Consider the following 22255-nt stretch of genomic DNA (forward strand, 5'->3'; position numbering starts at 1 on the left):
GACTGAACTGTTATGTGATGTGACCATTCCTTGGCGCCAACGAGCCTCAATTACTCATTTCCAGCTCTTTCTTGGAAGTCCTGGGTGGCTCCGTTACTCCAGTCATGGGGATTGTTCGCTGATTGGTTGCCCAGTTTCCCATCCAGAGCTGTGTGGATCCACTTGGTCAAGTTCTTAAGTCTTCCTGGTGTCTTCGCCCTCGTTTTTACTCCTGACTGGCGAGTTACTGTTAAACATTTTCTTTTTGCTGCTCAACTCCCATCGACTTCTATTGGACACTCTTTTTGCTATAGTTTGCTGGCTGGCTCAACTTTTGGGAAGTAAAGCAGTTAGCTTAACGTCCCTTGCATTTTGGTCGCTTAAGGGGAAACAGATCAGTTGCTAAAACCACCAGTAGTGGGAGAATAGGTCTCCCTTAGGGGACTTCTTGTATTTTTACAACTGCACACATCTTAAAGTGAACTGCAGTTAGAATGCGACTGTAGGGAGAATTCAGAAATGTGCTAATTCCTCTCTACCTTAGAGACCCCCGGCACATTTGCTGGACTCTAGCACTTTTTAATTTTCAACCTAGAGAGACCTTTTTCCACACTTGTGTAATTTTTTGTCATTTGAACTCTGATTCTTTTGGTTATGATGGAGTCTGACAAACTGCATAGGCATCATCTTTTTAAACTTTGACACATAACACCTTCAGTGCAGTGGCACAGGGAAGACTTTCAGGTTTCCTAAAGGTTTAAATACCTTCTCTTGGATAAGACATGCATTACTTGCTGTAAAAGCATTTGATGCTTGTATCTGCTTAGAATCACATGCTGCGCATAGTCTGACATCCAGCGGTCACTTCGGAGTATTGCATCTTGTATTTTAAAGTCGAAAAGGGGACGTCGACATAGGCTTGTCTGTAAAACTATACCTATAGTGACGTGTAGTGTACCCAGAATCCATCACGCATCGAGGTCCCTCTGTATTTCCTCTGCCATGAAGGAGCCTTATGACTAACATGAGCGAGTACATACCATGTTATCCAGAGGCCATTCCCCTTGGACCGATTCTGGGGGTACCTGGAGGTCTAATCTTGGCATTGGGTGTTCTCCAGAGTTGCGAACAGGTCGATCTCTGGGAAGCCCCATTCTGTGAAAACGTTGGAGACGATGTCTTTGTGTAATCGCCATTCATATTCTGCGGGTAGAGGGAAGTCTCTGCTGAGTCAGTCTGTGATAACAGGAACATGTGTTTGAGAGCTCACTTCGATGTTCTGTCCAGGAGAGTGAGCGCACCATTGCGTGTTCAGGTAGTACATGGCCGTGGTGCTGTCCGTGAGGATCGGCACAGTCTTTCCTTGTAGGTGTCTGGAAGGCCTTCAGTGCTTTGAAGACTGCCAACAATTCCAGCAGGTTTATGTGTTTGGATGCGTCACTTTGAGTCCAAACTCTGTGTGCAGTCTGATGGGACAGGCGAGCCCCCATCCTGTGAGGGATGCATCTGTGGGTAGAGTGGCTTCCACTGCTGGGGTGGTGAAGGATTTCTCCATCACGAGGTTCTCCTTCGACGACCACTGCAGCGAGAGAACCAGGGCTTGCGAGACAACCACTAGATCGTCCCATTGTCCGCTGGCCTGACACCACTGGCTGTTGAGCCACTCATGCACTGGACGCAGGCGCGCGTGAGGAACCAAATAAATACATGATGCAATCATTCCTAGCAATCGCATGGCTTTGCGTACCGTCACCTCTCGACTGGCTACATATTGGAGGGATCTGAAACAGCAGGTTTTGGACCTTCTCGTTTGAGGGGATGACAAGGCCGTCCCTTGTTCGAACTAGAGCCCCTAGGAATTGCTCGACTTGGCTGGGGTCTAGACTGGACTTCTCGTTGATGGAGAAGCCCAGGTGGAACAAGAGGTCTACACTCTTTTGGGTATTTGAGCATCACGTTTCTTAAGAATCCCCCGTTATGACCCAGTCATCGAGGTAAGGATAAACCGGAATGGACAACCTGCGAAAATGTGCTACTGCCAGTACCTTTGTGAATACCCTTGGTGCTGAGTCTATGCCAAAGGGTAGCACTTTGAACTGATAGGGTTTGCCTTCTATCATGAACCCGAGGTATTTCCTGTGTGCTGGCAACATTTAAATACCAAAGTAGGCAACTTTCATGTCTAGTATTGCCATGTAATCCTCCTGTGTGATCAGAGGTATTACTTCCTGCAGAGTCGCCATACAAAATTTGAGGTTTTACAAATGTGTTCGCTGGGCGTAGATCTAATACAGGGCGCATGGTTAGATCCTTTTTGGGTACAAGGAATTACACTGAATACCCTCCTTTACCTGTGATAGAGGCACAACCTCTATGGCTCCTTCTTGCAGCAGCGATTACACTTCCTGAAGAAGGATGAGCAGGTGTTCTAGTGTGAGACGCCTTCACTTTGCAGGTCTGAATGTCGGGGACAACTCGATACAGTAACCGTGGCGATTGTTGACAGTACCCAAACCGTCTGTGGTAATCACCTCCCATGCTTGGAGAAAAGAGGTTAACTAGCCCCCAACCGGGGATGCATGGGAGGGAACCCGAAATTATCGGGTCATTTAGTGGCGGTGGCCGGAGAGCCTCTAGGAGTAGAGCCCCGACCCCTTCATTTGCCACGACGTTGGCCTCTGAGCGTACTCCGTGTTGTAACCACTGGCTCCTTGAGGTAAGGACAGTTGCTGGCTGAGGTATACTGTTGCTGAGCTTGCCGTTGGCCATGAAAAAAGCACCTATTTCCATATCCACGCTTATTGAGGGGTCTTGTGATCTGGTCCAGGGTTTTTTAAAGTCTCATGCTCTTTTTTTGCAGTTTCCAGTGCGTGGTCAACTGCCTTTCCAAACAAGTTGGAGTCCTCCAGGGGTTTGTTAATGAGGGACGCCTGTGTCTCTGGCTTGAACCCCGATTTCCTACGCCATGCATGCCTTTTAAGGAGTATGCCCTGGACTAAGAAACGGCCAGCCGTTTCTGCAGCATCCATGGTATTTTTAATGATGCTCTGTTCACTTGAGTGCCTTCTGTAAAAGTGGCCAAAAGACAGGTGAGAAGAAGTTCAGGGACTTCCTGTAAGCCTTCACGCAACATGCCCCACTGGGCATAAGCGTAACTAGCCTACAGGGTGGTATTGTTGGCAATGCACGTAGCGAATCCCACTGAGGATGTAATCCTCTTCCCCAAGAGCATAGACCTTTTTCCCCTCTTTATCAGGGGGTGCTTCACTGGTGGACAGAGGAACCCTGGCCTTTTTCCTCATGGTAGTCACCACCAGGGAATCTGGGAAGAATGACCCCTAATGTACAAAGGGTCTGCGGGTGAGGGGCTAAAGAGCTTCTCAATCCGTGGGTTAACACCCCTGACTAAGGTTGGTGTAGACAGAGGGAATGAGGCGCCTCTTGATGGAGACGAGGAATGGCCTGGCTAGCAGGTGGCTTTTCTTTGATGATTTTTTTCAACAAAATCAACCTCTGGGGTAGTTTCTCCCGTATCGTTTTGAAAATATGCAGCCGCCTTGAGTAGCATGGCATTAAATGTGGGCTGATTGTCCACAGGTGAAGGCTCTGACAGTAGTCTGGAGAGACCAGATCTAATGCGTCAGGGTCAGTGGACTGCCATGGCTGTTGGTCACACATGTCAGGGTCTTCCTCAAAGCCCTGTGCAGGATCTTGAAGGTCCTCAGTATCCATGAATTCATCATCATGAGGGTCCTCCTCAGTGAGGTCATAAGTATACAGTTCCTCTTCCTGGGGGTGAAAAAGTCTTTTAGGTGGGATGTGCTCAAAAATTGCCACAAACCACCTGTTCATACAGGTCTCGAATCTCTCCTTGGTCCAGTGGGAGGACCCAGAATGGTCTAGGGGTGGAAAGGCTTGCTCCTCCGCCTCCAGGCGTCGAGATCTCTCCCACAAACCCTCCCCCTCCCCAATCGCCCTCCGAGAAGGGGTACTCCAGACAGTAGTGCTCTTGGGTCTCTCCTTCGACCTAGGGGAGGGTTCCGGTGCGCCTTCGCTAGGTCTCGGCGTCTCCTTGACCTGCTCAGTAGGCTTCGGTGAATCCTTCAACCGCCGTTTCTGGGAGTCTTCGGAGACTATCCTTGTGATGCTTTCAGCGACCATCCTTACCTCCGGGAGCTGATCGTGAGTTGTTTTCGGCGGAGCCGGAACCTTGCCGTCGACTGACACTTTCTTGCGATGCGTCTCGACGGACGGGATGATATTTTAGGGGTAGCACCCTTTGTATTCGACGGCCCAGTCTCTAGGTGCGAATGCGGTGAGGGCTGCCGACCCGTACGGTCGATGTGGATAGCTGGCTGTGTCGGCATCCCCGTTGGCGCAGAAACCTTCGATTTACTCGAAGGATGGCCGGGGGGGGGTTGTGTTTTGTGACATGCAATTGTCCGTCAGCATCGCTGGGGTGTACATCCCCAAAGCAGGGCCAGAGCCGTGCCTTTTTGGGCCAGGGACAGACTCCACGGAGCGAGAGTGCTCCGTTTGGGGGGTCAACAACCTCTGTTACGGAGGTAACGTCATCACTATCCCCCTCGTTGCACTCAGCGGCAGCGGGCGAGGAATCAGCCATTGACATCCCGTAGGCTGCCCACCTTTGAACTCTGCCATCCTTCAGCGTTTTTGGGCGAAGGAGCTTGCATGTCGCGCAACTAGCTTCTTCGTGCTCTAGCGGCAAGCAGCGGTTACACCGCTTATGCTTGTCCTTCCACGGAAATTTGCCTCTACAATTTGGGTAAAATCTAAAAGGAGTCCTCACCATAGCTGAGGCCGTAACCAGTGATAACGACCCGGAAGGAAAGGGAGGAGAAAGGGAAAGGCATTCTAGTATGAGACAGAAATGTCCACCCCAACCCGACTCTTACTGTGTAGGCCGGGCCACGTGGTCGGCAGCGCCGATAGAATCACAGTGTCGAAAAACCACCATCCGAAGATCTGGTCTCGGCAGGGATGTGGAATGGCCGTCTGGAGGGGATACGAGTTAATTAACAAAATCGACCAATGTTCGAGTCAATGGCAATGTCTCTTATGAGCTCTGCTTAAGGCGACCAGTATTCTGGGCGGAAAAAAAAAAATGAGGGACCTCGACGCGCAAGGGATTCTGGGTACACATGTCACTATAGGGATAGTGTTACAGACACCTACGTTGACGTCCTCTATTCGACTTTCGAAAAACAAGATGCAATACTCCGCAGTGACCACTGGATGTCTGACTATGCACAGCATGTGATTCTGATCAGATTAACAAACATCAGAAACTACTGTTTCCAAGAGCAGTGAAGTGAAATTGACTTTACTTACATTTAGTAACTTTCTAGACCCAGCACACACTCTTTTACATTAGGGTGCTGGAGGGGTTACTTTGTCTAGTTTCTGATTTAACATTTTATGTTACCCTTTCTACAATTAATGGCTGGTGGCAGTGGTTTACTTTTTAACTACCATTGGGAGTTTTTACCATGGCCTGCGTTCGCAACTGCAAAGCACCAATGGGTGCCCATTTTGTCAAAATGGGCCCAGTCTTTTCTCACCATTTTTTGTTGTAAAGGTCCTTCTAGAGATTCACCCTACACGCCAAACCAGGTTTGGACCCGTTGTACATTTTGCCTTTGGCGTGATTCAAGAGTGAAGCCAGTCTCTGGCTCCAGTAGGTCTGGCAGGGGCAGGAAGTGAGGGAGGTGCCCGAAACTCCCTGTGCTTAATCCCCTTGGTTACAGGAATGCAACCAAAGGTGATTGTCCGGCAAGGACAGCCACCCTGCTGTGTGATTTACAGATATGCTTTAATGAATGGGAGAAACCTGCATAAAAGGCAAGGCTTTTTGGCTTGGAAGGCAGAGTCGACCACTGGACAAAAGAATCCGAAGAACTTGGAAGAGACGCCTGCTGCAACTCCTGGACCGTTGGTTTGCCCGGTGAAGCCCTGCTGCTGTGCTGGAACTCTGAATTCGCCTCGACTAGAGAAGCCCTGAAAGGACAACTTCTCCCCTTGAGTTGGTGGGACCAATCTACTCCAAAGTGAACTCGTTTGGACATCCTCTCGAAGCTGGCTGTACTTCCGCTGCTGCTGCTGGAACCGAAGTGCCAAAGAGAGGAACACCAAATGGAGTGGATCGCTTTTAAGTCGGACGCGAGTGCTGGGAAGATCCTCTGGACTTCCCTGATGCAGGACTGACCAGTCCTGAGCCACCTCTGAGTGCTGGACCCCAGAAGCAAGGAATGTCTGAAGTTGTATCCAAGAACCGCAGTGTTGCTATTTGCGGTCAAGACGCAAGGAGCTGAAATGCCACTGAATTGAAATTTGCCCTTTGCTGTCGCAGACTGTCCAGTTGGAGTCCCCAGAGGTCCTCCCTCTGGTCGCCACGACCGAGGCACAGGAACAAAAGGATATGCAGAGCCACACAGGAACAGAAGCCAGCTGGAACCATTTCTAACCAAAGGTACTGTAAAGTCGAGCACTTACCTCTTGTCTGGTAGCCTTACTTGTTCATAGTTGAGACCCGTCTGGGTTGCTCCTGCAGAGTTTTCTGCATCTTCTACAACTCACAAGCCTCCCAGCTTGTGACCCCACAATGATTCTACTTTTTCTACAAATACTTCTAAAACATTGTGCAAGACTTAATTACCCGCAAGAAGTGCTTCAGCTCACTTTGACTTTTGCCCAATTGACATTGGCTGGCCTGGCTCCATGAATGACTCCTCTCCTCCGATAGTGTTTTTGACCTTACTTCCAGGAAAGGGTTTATTTACTTTGCATTGGAGGGGGTCCAAAAGTACTTCCCCGATTAAGAATATTTGTGTGATCTGTCTTATTCTAAAACCTCTTTTCTTTGACATGCTTTTCAGTACTGATCTAAATGTACCAGTGATCTATTAATGTCCACAATGTCCTAGCTACATAAGTCACCCGAGGGTGTAGGAAGTGTGTGCCCCATCAAGTACTCTAAAGGGGTACTTGCTGATTTAGAGAAACTAAGTGTGTATACTGGAGTTTGTGTTTAACTGTTATATTGCCCCTTCTGAAGGCTTACTCAAACTGATTTAAATTAATAATTATTTAATCAAGAAACCTTGTGTGTAAGAGTTGATTTGGATACTGGTCACTGAATCTCTAACCACCCTCTTAAAATAAGCCTGGCTGCTCAGCCACACTAGTAACCTGTGTAGTACAGACTTATACCAAAGGTTTGGCTGCAATTGCCAGGAGGTCAAGTTTGTTTTAGTGCACCCAAAGGGTACTGCACCAAATCTTGCTTAACAGTGGTGTAGCCTTATAGGCTATTCTTTTGTAACTGTGTGGTTACAATTACAATGTGTCCAGGATGGGTTGGTGGCAGCGGTTGTTTTTGTACCATGTTTTGGACTGATTTGTGCACTTTGCAATTCATAAAGACTACCATTTTTGCGAGCTCTTTGGCCATTTTGTACTTTGGTTTTCGTCCTGCTATATTGGGCAGGGAACTGCCATAAATAGAAAGCCATTTCCCAGGCAAAGTCTCTGCTTTTCTGGGCAAAGTGGCAGTCGGCTCATGAGTGGACAGATGTGGGAGGTCAGACTATCATCACAGTTCACATCTGAGCCACAGTCTGTTGCTAGGCAGTGTATTTAGCCAGTGTGTCGATGATTGGACAGCCACTGCCAGTGTGAATGGTGCAGGTCCTTACTATTGGAGAGCTTGGTGGTGGCTACAGTTCAAATCTTGGATAAAATGAAGACTCTTGCAGACATTTCTTAGAACATTGGAGCCAAACCCCCAACAAAGCAAGTGCAGCCCGCTGAAGACCAGCGGACCAGTTTTGCAGCTATCCAGCATTTATTCCAGTGCAGTATCAGTGAAGCCTTTCTCAAGACCCTCAGTGCTTCAACCACCGGACCAGTAGGAACAACCAGTCACGACCGCTGCTTGTAGATCCGTGCCTGCCTAGTCTTTGAAAGTGTTCCTGGACCATCCGTTGGATTGGTCAGCTCTCTGCTGGGCTCCCACACTTCAGAAATTACCATTCCGAGTGCATCCTTGAAGTTGAAAGATCTTCAACTTGTGCTACATTTCCAGGACCAACAGAAGCTGTGCTGGGTCTATTGCTATGTTCACCAACCGAAGATCGGTGCCCGATGGTGGGGGACACCAACTGAACACCACTTTCATCACGTCCTGGGGTCTCCAGAGGTTGCATAGCCTGTGGAAATCTGCATCTTTGTGCCAAGGATGACTAGCTGTCCAGTCTTCAGAACTGGATCACCAGTGCCTGAACCACGTACTAGCAGGACATTTGACATCAAAAATAACCTCTGAACATGCTCCCCCCTCTCAACCAGACCCAATCACAGAAGTGGGCCAGCGGATCTAGGAACCCCTTAAGAGTAAGGGGTAGGTTACACTACCTACTCCTACCCCCCCCTTGCTCCGTAGGGTTACATGGGCATACAGTACCAGCTCCCATCTCTCACATGCCCAACTAAGATCAGTAGGGGGATCCCCATCCTGGACGTCCCTAGCATGGTGGGACTGGAAGAGTCACTAATTTGAACTTTTCCTGATATCAGGACAACCGCAACCAAGGGCATTGCATAATCTATTAACAAAACCTGCCTGAACAGTTTCCAATTTCATAACAAGGCTGAAGTTCCTAAGTTAGGGATCTAATTCTAGGATTGCTCATAAGTGTCTTACTACATTTTTGTACTCGATTACTTGCATGTATATATTGTTTTTGAATCTGTTTTTCTACCCCTTCACATGCATGATCATAGTTAAAGGATTGCATAGGATTAGGTCAACTAAATGTGTCAATGGTAAAGTAGGTTTTTATACAGAATACCACCCCACTTCTGCTAGATACATACACAAAGGCTTAGTAAATAATTGTATACATGTTTATACTTCTATGCCTAAACAGAAGTATTGGAGTAATCTGTCTCATTGAAGCCCTAGACCACTTTTACACCCCTCCTTAGTCCAAGCCTTAATGCTCCGCTACCTAGACCTTGACAGGGTTAGGCTAGACTTGGAGTCTTTCCTGATCACCATAAAAGGATTGATCCTGAAAATCCATCCTAACCTGTTTTCCCAGGAAATTAACGATCATCATAAAGTACTTGCCCAACTATATTCTATTGTTGCGCTGACCCTTGACTTTTGTCCCATTGATTCCTATGGGGAACTTTTACCAACTTTAAAAATCCACTGAAGTGACTAAGTTACTCACCTGACATTTTCCCCTGGGTCCCTGGAGTTTCCTAACAGACTGGAATGTTGGTAATTAACCCCAGTCTACTGCAGATGTATTTGCAACAAATCAAACTTCACTTCAGCAATAAATATTGTAGAATACGGTTTCTAACTAATTTCATTCATCAAACACACTCAAGGTGTATAAAGATACCATGTCTATACTGACTTCTGGTTAACCCTTTAATTACTTTAGTTGCTGTGTGCAAGTGGTTTAGATGTGAAAGAAACGCTTTTTGAAGGAAGGTGGTGTGTGGGAGAGAGGCAGGGAGGGAACAGAGAGGTGTCCAAGTGTTCCAGGCTGCTGCACCCCCTCAACTCTCGCAGAGTGGAATGGGTGCACAAGTGGTGCACATGCCCCAAGGGCTCCATGGGGGCAGGCAGGTGTTAGTGAAACGAGAAGAGAGGTTGGGCTTTGGAGCTGGGCATTGGAGGGACACTGTGCCAGAGTGCGATAAAGGGGAGTCGGGGCCATACGGACAGTGTGGCAGTGACATTAGCAGAACTAAAATAACATACAAAATAGATTACTTTGTCAAGGGCTGCTTCATTCCAAGCCCAGTGTACAAGAGGTTGGGGGGGGGGGCTACAGTAACAGTTCATGTATTGGCATTTCGGTCCCAAATATGACAGCAATAAGGTTTCTCCCCAATGCATAGCATACCTTTAGATATAGGAGTGGGAGTGTGTGCTACAGCCCTTTACCGATTGTACACCGCTTTTGTGTACTACAACCCAAGTACTTATTTGAACTGTGTTGTGTGCAACCATGCAGTAGAGTATACATTTTCAGTAGATCTATGTAGTGTAGTCTTTTGGAGGTGCGTATTTGAGACTAACTGGACCCAGCCACAAGCCTTCCTAACTCCATTGAGTGAAGCATGACTGCTCTACCATAGCTACCAATAAAGAGTAAGTGCATCTTTTGGTTGGAAGGCTTTGCATCTTCAGAATAGATGTTTAACACAACATCTTCTCCAACAATGCCCATTTCTGTTCTCTTCCCAAATATCCCACAAACATGGAGAAAAGTGGTTGACAAATTGAATTATAAAAGTTCATTAATAATTTGGATTGAACAAGTTTACCCCTTTTTTGGAAAGAATCTCCAAATCCAACAGCATGTCTGGCCATCCCTGCGGCCAGTCCAGTTTGATGAGTTCCACCACAGCACGAGCAAGAGCACCTTTAATGTGTCCCTGCTCTTCTGAAATGTCCTTTGTGCCCTGAGAAGGAGAAAAGTGAATCGGTCAATATTTATAGCACCACACATGATCATGAGGAATGCAGAGCAATCCAATTTCAAACTGTAGTTGGACTTATTTAAATCTACCTGTATTCTTAATCCAAAATACAGCAAATTGGAATAAAACAATATGAATAAACGAGTTGTGGGAGGAGAGGGATACCGACAATATGTACCTCGTAACAGTTTGGAAAATGCAGCAGGACAGCCTTGGAGCTTGCGTTATGATTGGGGTGGGTGAGGTGGGATAGAATGCAATCAGGATCTGCAATCTCTCTCGAACAGGTAAGAAATGAGTTCAACTTTGAAATTACTGATCAGGGTGGTAGGCCTTAGGCAGAGGGGCTGAACATTGCAAATGAAGGCGTGTCGGGCATGTGAATGATCAAAGGGACAGACGCCTGGGGCTGGTGAGGCAGCTGGCAAATAATTCGATACATAACATGGTGACTGATGGCTTTAAAGGGAGGCGGTACTGTGGAGACCGGGCCATGGATAAACTTGAAGCCATGGATAAACTTGACAACATGGATTACATGTTTGAAGAGGAGTGTGCCAGTACATAAATAGGAGTCTTGATAGGCTAGAAGTGTGCAGGTGGAAAGGGATTTTTAAAAAGGGGGTATAGGAGAAAGCCAGAGCTGCACTGCAAATCGTCAAAGACCAGTTCATAGTTGTGAATTGTCTCATGTTGATTTATACCGTGCACCGCTGCCATTTTCATAGTCTCCAGCAGCTCTTGCGGCTTTGAAAGAGGGGTCCAGGGGGGAGTTTAGGATAGAAAGCAGGTTAAGACGGTGGTGGAATAGATATAGATAGATATAACTGGCATCTGCGCGTTCAGGCTGCTTTGTTTTGTACTCTAGAGGTGGATTGTTTCCATATGGCAATACCCAGTGTCTGAGTTGTCGGAGGTTTATGAGTTAGTTTGAGAGTGATGTGCCGTTTAGAGGGGTGTTCTCTAGCAATCTGAGGCATGTATGGGAGGGTGGTTGAAAAAGGAGACCGTTAGGTTTTGGGTATGGAGATGTGGATAGTCTCTGGGTACCATGCAGCTATGCAACTCCTTTTTAGTTTGGGCTAGTCAGCGGCACTTCAGCACCATCTGCAAGCCAACACTATTGCATTAGAGTACAGACGGGGATAAATGGCATTTGAGAGGGATGCAGAGCTTGTAGGCGTTTCGTCATTAGCCCACCACCAACTCCACACAGTCATGCTAATCCCTATGGACATTCCCACCCAGTTCATACTACCAACACCTCTCCCCCACGACCCAAAACACCTCCTTATGGGAACTCCAAGCTCTTTTTAATGGGATTTACCATCAAACCTGGCACTCGAAGGGCCTGCCAGTGTTTTTTCAAAACAGGCTTCTGAGAGTTAATTACTTGGTTGAAATTGTAAAACACGCTACTGATGTAATAAAACTGTCGATCAGGTCTGGCTTCTGCCACTATTTGTAAGCACTATGCATGTTCTTCACTGAAGTCCGATTAAAATGAGCATTGGGAAAGCCAACAGTTTTGGCATGTGTACAAGTATTATGCCTTTTCCAGGCACTGCTATTAGATGTTCATGTGCTTGTACCATTTTGCACTAGTTACCATCAATAGCAAGTTAGAACCAGTATGGCAATGCCTACCCCAAAGCCTACAGAAGTTACTGCCAATGCAGGTTTCTTTTTGTTAAGGCGTTCACCTTAGCATGGGTGTGAAGTTACAATGTTGGGCTTGTATGGGTATGGGGAACAGACTAGGAGAGTAGGTAATGTAGGGAATATTGTTTAGGAGCCTGTAATAGGTTTTTTTTATTTTTTTTTTAATAACTGATGTGTGAAGTATGACCTATAAAGTTCCCTGTGTCTTAGTGATACAAACTTGTGAACTTGGATTTGGAAGGCCATAGTGGAGTTGATTGGGTATCGTCTGAAAAAGGTTTGGCAAATATTTCTCGATATATTGGTGTAAGAAATAGGGCATGTTAGGCTGTCGGGAGCCTCACGACCCACTTCGAGATCTACAAAGTCATTTGAAACACGTAAGTGGCCTGGGCATTGTATGGAGTCGATGCGATGCCCCCTGAAGGGATGATCGGTATCTGGTTGTTGTAGGTCCTATCCCAGCAAGAAGAGCAATAAATATGTACGGAGGTGTGGCACTAGAGTATGTTTAGCATCTACAGGGTGCACTGCTAAGTTGAGGGCAAAGGGAGCAGGTGTGATTCTGTCAGGGGAAAAATGCAGAAAAGAAAGGACTTTTGGAGCTGTACATACTGGGACGAAAAACGGTTTGGCCTAGTATCAGGCAGCACACAATCATTTGTTGTTGTGATGGCTGCTATGGAGAACAGGGTAGAGGGGGCGTGGGTGTGAGGAGGCTGAGCTTTTGTAGTAGCAAGATAGAGGACGCTCTAGTCGACGAAGCAAGAGTGAGGTTAGGAGAGAGCAGAGCCAGAAATGACCATATCGGAGGGCATTGCATAAGTAAAATGATCATGTAATGGATGCACGCCCCATAAAGTACCATCAAAAGAACTTCAGATCATTAATAAAACATTTTTTTTTTAAAGACCTTAACTAATCTCAGTACTTACCTTAAATAATAGCTCCATGATGCTGGACTTTAGCTCCTTTTTTTCATGCGGAAAAAGGAATTTCCAACGATACCTAGCAAATGAAGAATAAAGACATTAAAAAGACACTAATCAAGAGGTCTATTGTCATTTCACATCTTCAATTTAAGCATAGACTGAATCAGTAGCACCATCTTCAGTGAAACCTGTATATAACCTTAAGATATCCCCCACCATCATAATCTACTACAGGCTCCAGAGAGCAGTCTCAGGGTCTGCACCTTTCAGATACTTCACCACTACTACTACATCCATAAAGAGACAAGCTGTTTTACACCTTGCACATTCCAATTATTCACCGCACTCAATACCAAATCAAAACTAACCATACCAGATTACCTCATGCACATCAATGGTTAGATGTAAAGAGCCAACTGTGCCTAAATAGTGCTCAGACCTCATATGCCTAAACCTGATCAAAACAAAAATTACCTGTCTTTGAATTCTTTAGCCACTGGCACCAAAATCTCCAGGATCCTACACGGATGGGTTATAGGGTGCTAAACTAAGGCAGGCACATTGAGGGACTATGCATATAGCTAACATTAATATTTAGGCAATCAATCCCGTTGCCTCTACGGACCACACACACATACACCCAACCTTACAATATGGTACACATACACAGCGTCTGTTGACTACCTTTTGTATAATCCACCCTGTGCTATAGGACAGGGTGGGAAAACAGACAGAATAGCACAGTCTATCATAAACAACACTTCTCAATGGAAGGTACTGAAAGAAGATGGATAAACATAAATTAAGCATTCCAGGACCCTAGTTCTAAAAAATCTGACTGATCTATAACACGGGTCTGTTAATACATTATGTTTAACAATTTTGAAAGCTCTGCCATACAGTACCCTGGAATATACATTGGGGTACCCCCTGATCACGCTGACACCAGAGTAAATGCACCCCTGTAGAGAATTAAGGCCATGCGTCTATCTTGCAAAAGATAACAAACTTTAATCTTTACAAAGATGAGGATTGGGGACCAGCATTCTGTCTTCCATGGCTGGCTCCTGCAGACTTAATGGCAAGCAAGCGCCGTTATATACTCTTCAACTTGGTCACTGTATACTAGCAGAGCTCATCCAAAACGGTTCTTGCCATACAAGGGATGCTGCAGTCTCCAGTGTTGCATGGCCAGATTTTTATTTAGACCAACCTACTTTAACATACAGATGCCTCTGCAGGAATACATTGTAGCTCTTGCTTAGCATATTTGCTATGTTATAACAATTCATTCATAAACATCTTCCCGCCATACTCTCAACACTTCACTCAAAATTATTTTATCTGGTCCAGTAATCCTCATAAAACCCTCATTTGTACATCTTGTTGCATTGAGTGCATGAGCACGTACAGTCTCCTATTCTTTGTCTGCATGGGCTTTTGAGGAACAGAAGCCGTGGCTCATCCACTTCATGTGCTCTGCAAGAGCTAGCCTCGTGATGCAATCCCTGTAGTCTACTTTTAGCACAGGCTGCATTCCTTCTGGCAGACAGCCTGCTTTGAGATAAGCTAAATACGACAGTTTTACAAATATATTCAGCTAAATATTTATTTGCACCTTATAATTAAATCCTATTTTCATTTAGTGGCTGGCCACCCCTGTGATTTTTTTTATGAAAAAAGCCCTCAGTGCTATAGTGCTTAGAAGTCTTGCCCAATTGTAAAGCGCTTTGGAAGTGTGGGAACGAAGGAAAGCAATAGGCTCCTTCCCAACATTACGCCCCTTTCGTTACTTCTAGAGTAACAAACTTCTACCCACCCGACATATCTACAAACCCAGAAATATTAGTTTGAATTTCGCTGTTTATTGTATGGCAAGGTGTTTTACATCCCCAATTGATAGTCATCTTTGCACTATTAGGGAGAATTGTATCTTTGCACTATTAGGGAGGGTTGTATCACATCAGAGACACAATTGGCACGTGCTGAAGATAACCAAGGAGAACACGATCACAGGAACCAGCCATGACGAAACCCAATTAAAGGCAAGCGATTCCCAATCTGTTCTGAACTCCTTTCTTCATTTGAACACCTAGATTGTGCACCGCCTTGACGAGGGATAGTGACCCATTCTCAGCATCCTAGCTAAAAAGCCGATATTCGTCAGGTATTCCTCTGAGCAGTGCGGAACAGTCTTAGTCTTTTCAGACAGTTTGATCTCTTTTCTTCCCTGCGGTTGAAATCGTCCTTTTTCTGGCACCATACCAAATTGTGGGGTGCTTCGCTAGTAGATACCCACCCTTTTCCCCGTGGTGGTTACTACCAGGCAAACAGGTATGGAGTGACCCCTAATCTATAAGGGATCAGAAGGCGAGGGCTAAAAAGCTTCTCTATCCTTGGGTTGACCCCTCTAACCAATGCAAGTGTAGATAGACCAGGGACAAGGCGTCGACTGAGGCAAGAAGGGGTATGGGCTTGGCTAATAGGCGGTTTTTCCTTAATTATTTTCTCCACAAAATCTACTTCTGGGGTAATTTCCCCTGTGTCAATTTCAAAATGCGCTGCCGCCTTGCGTAGCATTGCATTGAAAGTGGGTTGATCATCCACAGGTGAAGGGTCTCTGACTGGTGTGGTGTGAGGAGGACAGATCTAAAACATCAGGGTCTGTAGACGTCCGTGGTGACTGCCAGGGCTGTGGTTCACATGTCTGGGTCTTCCTCAAAGTCCCCTACAGGGTCTTGTAGATCCTCAGTATTTAGGAATTCTTCATCTTCCTGAAAATGTGGATCCTCTTCGGTGAGTTCATATGTATCAATTTCTTCCTCAAGTGGGTCAAAGAGTCTTGGAAATCTGGCCCTATGGTCTTCATGGAGTACCTCTCTTGGCCTTTTGGGTGTAATGTGTTCAGAGGTGGACACAAACCTATCTAATCTGTCCATACACGATTCAAATCTTTCCCTAGTCCACTGGGATAGCCATGAACAGTCTAGTGGCGGAATGGCCTGCTCCTCCGCCTCTAGGCGTCGAGATCTCTCCCATAGCGTGGAGGATATACCTGCATTCTCCCTCTGAGAATCCTTCTTGTGGGCCCGGCACTGGGGACGCATCTCTGGATTTTCCCTTCGATGTGGGGTTAGGTTCCGGAGTAACCTCTGTAGATTTCGACGTCTGACCTTGCGAGCGGGCTTCGGTGACTCCACCACCCGTTTGAGTTTCCTTGGAGACTATTCTAGCTAAGCTTTCCACGACTAGTCTGTCCACAGACGTTTTGGTGGTAACGCCCTTAGTGGACGGCACAGTCGATCGGCGCGGCTGCAGGGAGGGCTGGCGACCCTTATGGTCGGCGGAGGCTGCCTGTAGATTTGGCATCTCCATTAGCACCTTCTTCGACTTACTCGAGGAATGGCCGTGAGTGTTTAGATTTGACTTTCATGTGTGTGGGCGTCGCCGGGGTGTACATCCCCATAAGTAGGGCCGGAGCCAAACTTTTCGGGGCCGGGGACAGACGCGGTGGAGGGGGGGCGCTCCATGGAGTGAGATACAACCTCCATTACGGAGGTACCGTTATCACCATCCCCCTAGTCACATTCAGCGGCGGCCTTTTGACCCTGCATTCCTCCAAAGTTTTTGGACGAAAGAGTTTACAGGCTGCACAGCCGGCCTCGTTGTGGTCGAGGGGTAAGCAGCGGTTACACTGTTTATGCTTGTCCTTCCACGGGAATTTGCTGTTACAAGGGCAAAATCTAAAAGGAGTCCTCTCCATAGCCGAGGATGTAATAAGTGATAACGACCCCGAAGGAAAGGGGGAGAAAAGGAAAGGCATTCTAGAAACAAAAATGTCCACAACAACCCCCACTTCTCCCTACTATATAGGCCGGGCCACGTGTTCGGCAGCGCAGAAGGATCGCCTCTGTCAAAAACCACAGCCGAAGATCTTGACGCGGCGGGGAGGTTGATTGGCCGTTGAGGGCTGGAGGCGGTTGGATTAAACAATAACTGACAAATCGACCAAGGGTCGAATAAATTGTAATGGCAATGTCTTACGAGCTCCGCATAAGACGTCGAGTATTCTGGGTGGAAAAAACCAAATCTGAGGGACCTCGACGCGTGAGGGATTTTGGGTACACTACACGTCACTATAGGGATAGTATTACAGACACGCCTATGTCGACGTCCCCTTTTCGACTTTCGAAAAACAAGATGCAATACTCCGCAGTGACCACTGGATGTCGGTCTATGCACAGCATGTGATTATAAGCAGATTAACAATCATCAGAAGTTCCCTTTATCCCTTATAGTGCAAGATGCCATGGGCATTATGCCTCTGTAATTGGGAATGGAGGTGGAACTAAAACCTTGGGAGCCCCTGATGTGGGCGGGATAAGTACAATCAATTAACAGCTTTCATTGATTATATTCCTTCCTGCAATGCGCATATCAGAGTACTAGCGATTCAATGTTTCTAAATGATGCATGTCAGAAATAGTATCAAAGCCCAACCCCTTATATAAATCAAACGTCATTCATACTTCCCGTTTCATTCATCTAAGAAAGCTAGTAGGGGGGCCGGCAAAGAGACATTTTGCGATTGTGTTTGTTTCATACATATATTTATACTAGCATTTTCCAACTGTCCACCCCCGGCCCCCTTTAAATGGCCACCCTATATTACAAATCTGCCTTCATCGACCCCAACAACCACAACCAGTCATACAAAACATAGTACTTAAAGAGGCACTACATAATTTCTAAAACTAATGTAATGTATTTTAACTTTATCCCAACGAGAAAGAGAAACAGAGTTCCTTGGTGTCCCGCAGGAGAAGCTGCTCTTTGTGGTTTCTGGTATTCTACTTTGAAAACGCTGAAATACGTGGACAACACTGCCCCTTTAATTATTTGCTGGACTCACCTGCATACAGGTCTTTAAATAACCCGCCCTCTGAAAAAGCGAAGCGCAAGTCTAGCGAAGTGTTTCGTGGGGGTGAGGCGGAGGGTGAGGAGGCTGCTGCTAATAGCCTTTCGGGGTAACCACAAGCAGTAAGGCGATTATCACGGTAAGTGCTTCCCCTCGGATTTCTCCCCTTCCCCCATGCAAGTCTTCCATTTTGTTTTACAGTCAGTTCAAGGTTCAACAGATTCACGGATACGGTGCTTATATGATACACGCCAAGTGACTGGAGGTGACCGAGTAGGTTTGAACCTCTTTGAAGCGCGCAGTGATTTGTGAATCAGAGTCAATATCATGCCTGCCTACTGACTTTTGTTGGATACTACAACATATTTCATAGATCTGGAGGGCTTCTACCTTTTGTGGATTCCTTCATATTGGTATGCCCGATTGGGCTGATCTTTGAACCACGCTGTGGCGTGCCCTTCATTGTTTTCCATTTTTTTTGGCGTACTATGGTGACTGTTGGCCTCTGGCCTTTGAACCGTTGTGACAGCCTTCCTTTTTTGTACAGAATTGTACTATGGTTACTTTGAGGAGTGGTTTCGGGGTCAGCAACTGTGAGCTGGACCCGGCTTCAGAACAGATACTGAAACCATTGCTGCGGCCAGTCTCTAATTCTGAACATATATGTGGTGCTGTGCCACTGCATACATCTTTATCTCAGGCTAACATTTTACTCCAAGAGGATTCTATAATGAAGGGGTCGGCTGGCAAAGCCCTATTAACTACTGCACTTATTAATTCTATACCGCTGGGACTGGAGCTTGGTGATCTCTCTTTGGACTCCTCACCTCCCAATAGAATGGGTAAGGATTCTTTGGCAACTGTGCCATCTGGCGAAGGGCTGTTGGAATTAACCGATGCATAATGTATCCAGGAAGCCAAAGCACAGTCAGTTCCTTTGTCTATAAAGAAAATAGTTAGGTTCCATGCATCTACTCCACAGCCCAATTTGAACCTTCGGGAACTTGGGAGTTGTTGGTGGCTCTATAAGCTGTAAAAAGAAACAGGAGGGTAGTGGCTTGGAGAGTTCTTTTGTAAATGGGGGAACCATCTAAAGCAACTTCTACATCGGATCTCTCAAATGTGTGCGTCTTTGGGAGATCAAATATTGAAAGGGGATTTAGTAATGACCACCCAAATATGCCAGACTTTGCTGCTGGTCATATGAGCCACCAGGGCCGTCTACAAGTGTGTAATTCTATCACTGATCATGAGGTTTCCTCAGGTGAACTGATGCAGCAAAGTTGCCTGGAGGATTCATTCCATAAGGTTGCTAATGCCACAAGGGATACCACTGATTTGGACATACCCCCAGTTTTGGCAGCACAACTATGGGAAGGGGCTGTCTAAATTGCCTACAGATATCGGTGCCTTGAATGTTCCCAATAACTTTGACCTGGGGCTGGTCCCAATAACCGTGCATGCTTGGGGGAATTCAAAGGTTATGTCAGATGGGGATGCGCAAGTTTATTTCCCCCCTTTTGTCCAATTTACACATTTCTTTGAATTTGGCGCTAAAAACTATGCGATACACAGGACAATTTGGGGAGGGGGATTTTGGTAGACCAAAAAGCAGCTTTTAATGATCTTTTGTTACGTATGGCTGGATTTGCTAATATTGGGTAATACAAACTGACCCGGTAGTAATACATCTATGGGGAAGTGTATGCAAAACAACTTAGACTGTAGATTGACAATATTTGATGATAAAGTGACTGCTATATTGGAGGTTCTTTCATCAGGATCTAAGGTGGGTATGAAGCTAGGGAGGCCCAGTGGGTGATAGTGGACTATACCGAGGAAAGTGTTAAAAAAACGCCACCGAAAAATGGTTGAATGTGCCCCGGATAGTCCCTCGGTTTTGTTGGAAGCCATGAGTCTCCTGAATGATAATGCAGTTGAACAAGGTATAGTAGTGGATGTTTACAATACAATACCCCTTCTAATGATAATGAATTAGATTCAGACTCAGTAGCCAACTATACGATAAGGGGTAAAAGGCGTAAGAAGGTTAAACATACTAGAAAAACAAAAAATATGTCTCCTTTTAAACTCAAAGAGAAATGCTAACCTTAAAGCCATACGACAATTGCAGCAGCCAGCAAAGTGTAAAAATACTAACAGTGGCTGTGCTGAGCTGGTCATTGGGCCTCCGGAGGGAGGCGGGGAAAGGGTGAATTTGCCAGAGCGTCCCCAAACAAAGCAGGCAAACAGGACAGCCTTGGGTAAAATTATTAGCACAACGCATGCCCGTACTTATACGGGTACTGTGCAGCCTATTGATGTTTCCATCTCTCCTGTGACGCAATGGTGGAGACGGCGAGTTCTGTGAAGGTTGGGGCGGCAGGTACAGCTTCGGCAAGACAGGTGGTCAGTCTGCCCATTAGTGAAGTCCTGAGAGGGGCTTTACTACCGTGTGTTGGTGCCAATTCAGGTCAACATTTATTTACATGTCGGTTTACATGTCGGAGCCACAGGGTTGAAGGCTGGGATAGCTGCTCGATCTTGCAGTAAAAATCATAGGCTGGGTACCCAATGAAAATTCTGTGAAAGGGACCAAATTAAATAGGTCAGGATTACTAACCATATTCAAGAAGGTGCCGCTTTTGAGAACAACTACAGATGACCTTGATGCTAGATCTTTACCCAGAAATGAGAATGGTAGAATGGTCAGTGATTTTCACTCTGTTATGACAGCTACTATGGTGTGGGATCAGCAGACTAATCTGCAGGCCATGGGGTTTGACCTTGTGGAACTGCAAAGTTTGGTTGATGCTAGGACATTTCTCAGCTTTGAGGTGCATGTAGCACTGACTGCTGTCTCAACGTTAAGGTCTCCTGCCGCATTGCCATGCGATTCTGGCACGGTGCTGTCCCTTGTCTCCAATCTCCTGGGGAATGGTCAAGACTGGTCTTGGTCCAGCCGGCTCTTAAGACCTTGAGAGTTTGAGGCATGGTCCGGGACATGCATGACAGAACAGAAATTGAAGAAATCTCCTGGAATACCTGTGGTCTCTCTAATCTATACAAATGTATGCTCAACCCTGCAGTCAAACATCCGAAGATCTATTTGTTTCAAGAAACAATGCGGATGATTAATCCTTTCATTAAAGGTTTTCATACTGTCATGTGTCCTGCTACTAGAGGTGAGAGGAGACAGAGGGGGCCTCTTAATTGCTATAGACTCTAGCTTGGGGCTGGCATGGAATATCTTATTTAGTGCAAAGTGGCTTTTGGCTATTGGGCTGAATTTAGGGCCTGGCCTTTCGCCAATCTTGTTACTGAATCTATACAGGAATCCCATTAGAGTTTCCTTTGATACCATAGAGGATGGCCTAGGAGAAATTATGTTTGATTGGATTCAGAGGGGGTGTGATTATCAAGTGATTTTGGGAGGCGACTAATTCGTTCTGTGCAGATGGGGCCAGATGGAATTCTATGGGGGCTCTACCGACTAAGCAACATTTGAACGTAGGAAGAGGTATTCAATGGGATTCCTTATTGGGGAATTGGGACACGTCTTCGTTAGACCACCCGCCTGCCACTTTTGCCCCCAAATTCACCTGGCAGAGGGAAGTTGCCTTTCAGGATAGATTTGAGCTATGTCTCTAATGGTATCAGGAATCATTGTAGTCACTTGAGCCACCTTCCTTCCGATCTAGGGGACCATCTACCTTTATCTTTTTCTTCGTCTATTTGAATGTCTATCCCATGTATTGGACCGGATATGGCGGGTCTGTGCTCCAACAGCAAGGATTCAACTGTTATGTGGAATAAGAAGACGGTCTATAAATTGAACCAGCTACTGCTTCTGTCTTTGAAGGAAGCAGTCCTTGATACCCCTCATGGTGACTCTAGGGATGCGGTACTGCCTTTACATATAATTGTGGCTTGTTTTTGGCAAGTGCTAATCCATCATAGCCTGGGGAATTTGAGTAAGAGCTTATGTGAGTGATGACAGAATCTCTGTCCAAGTTTCGTAAAAGGAGGGAATTAGTTGTGCTGAGGCGATGCTTAAGAGTAGGAGACGCGCAAGTATAGACTCCTTTTGAGGCATAAGAACTATGTGAAGTCTCAGGATGGATGCTCATCTTTTGCGTCGCCAGCATATGCTGGAGTCCTTGTGTAAGGGCAAGGATGGCCACTTTTGGTAGTCTGTTAAACTACTGAGTAATGCAAAAATTATATGTTACTCACAGTA

General features: G+C 46.1%; 1 protein-coding gene across 1 annotated transcript in view; it reads right to left on the minus strand.

The window, feature by feature from the left end:
• The window catches only part of LOC138468291 (exportin-5-like), a 1210104-nt gene that overhangs the window by 1113413 nt on the left and 74436 nt on the right, over positions 1–22255 (minus strand). The window contains exons 3-4 of the mRNA XM_069608777.1: positions 13101–13173; positions 10348–10485 (exon numbers count right to left, since the gene is read on the minus strand). Of these exons, the coding sequence (XP_069464878.1) occupies positions 10348–10485; positions 13101–13173 (211 nt within the window). The remainder of the gene's footprint in view (positions 1–10347; positions 10486–13100; positions 13174–22255) is intronic.

This window comes from Ambystoma mexicanum, chromosome 4q (genome assembly GCF_040938575.1).
Source record: "Ambystoma mexicanum isolate Mex_15411 chromosome 4q, UKY_AmexF1_1, whole genome shotgun sequence".
Taxonomy (NCBI): domain Eukaryota; kingdom Metazoa; phylum Chordata; class Amphibia; order Caudata; family Ambystomatidae; genus Ambystoma; species Ambystoma mexicanum.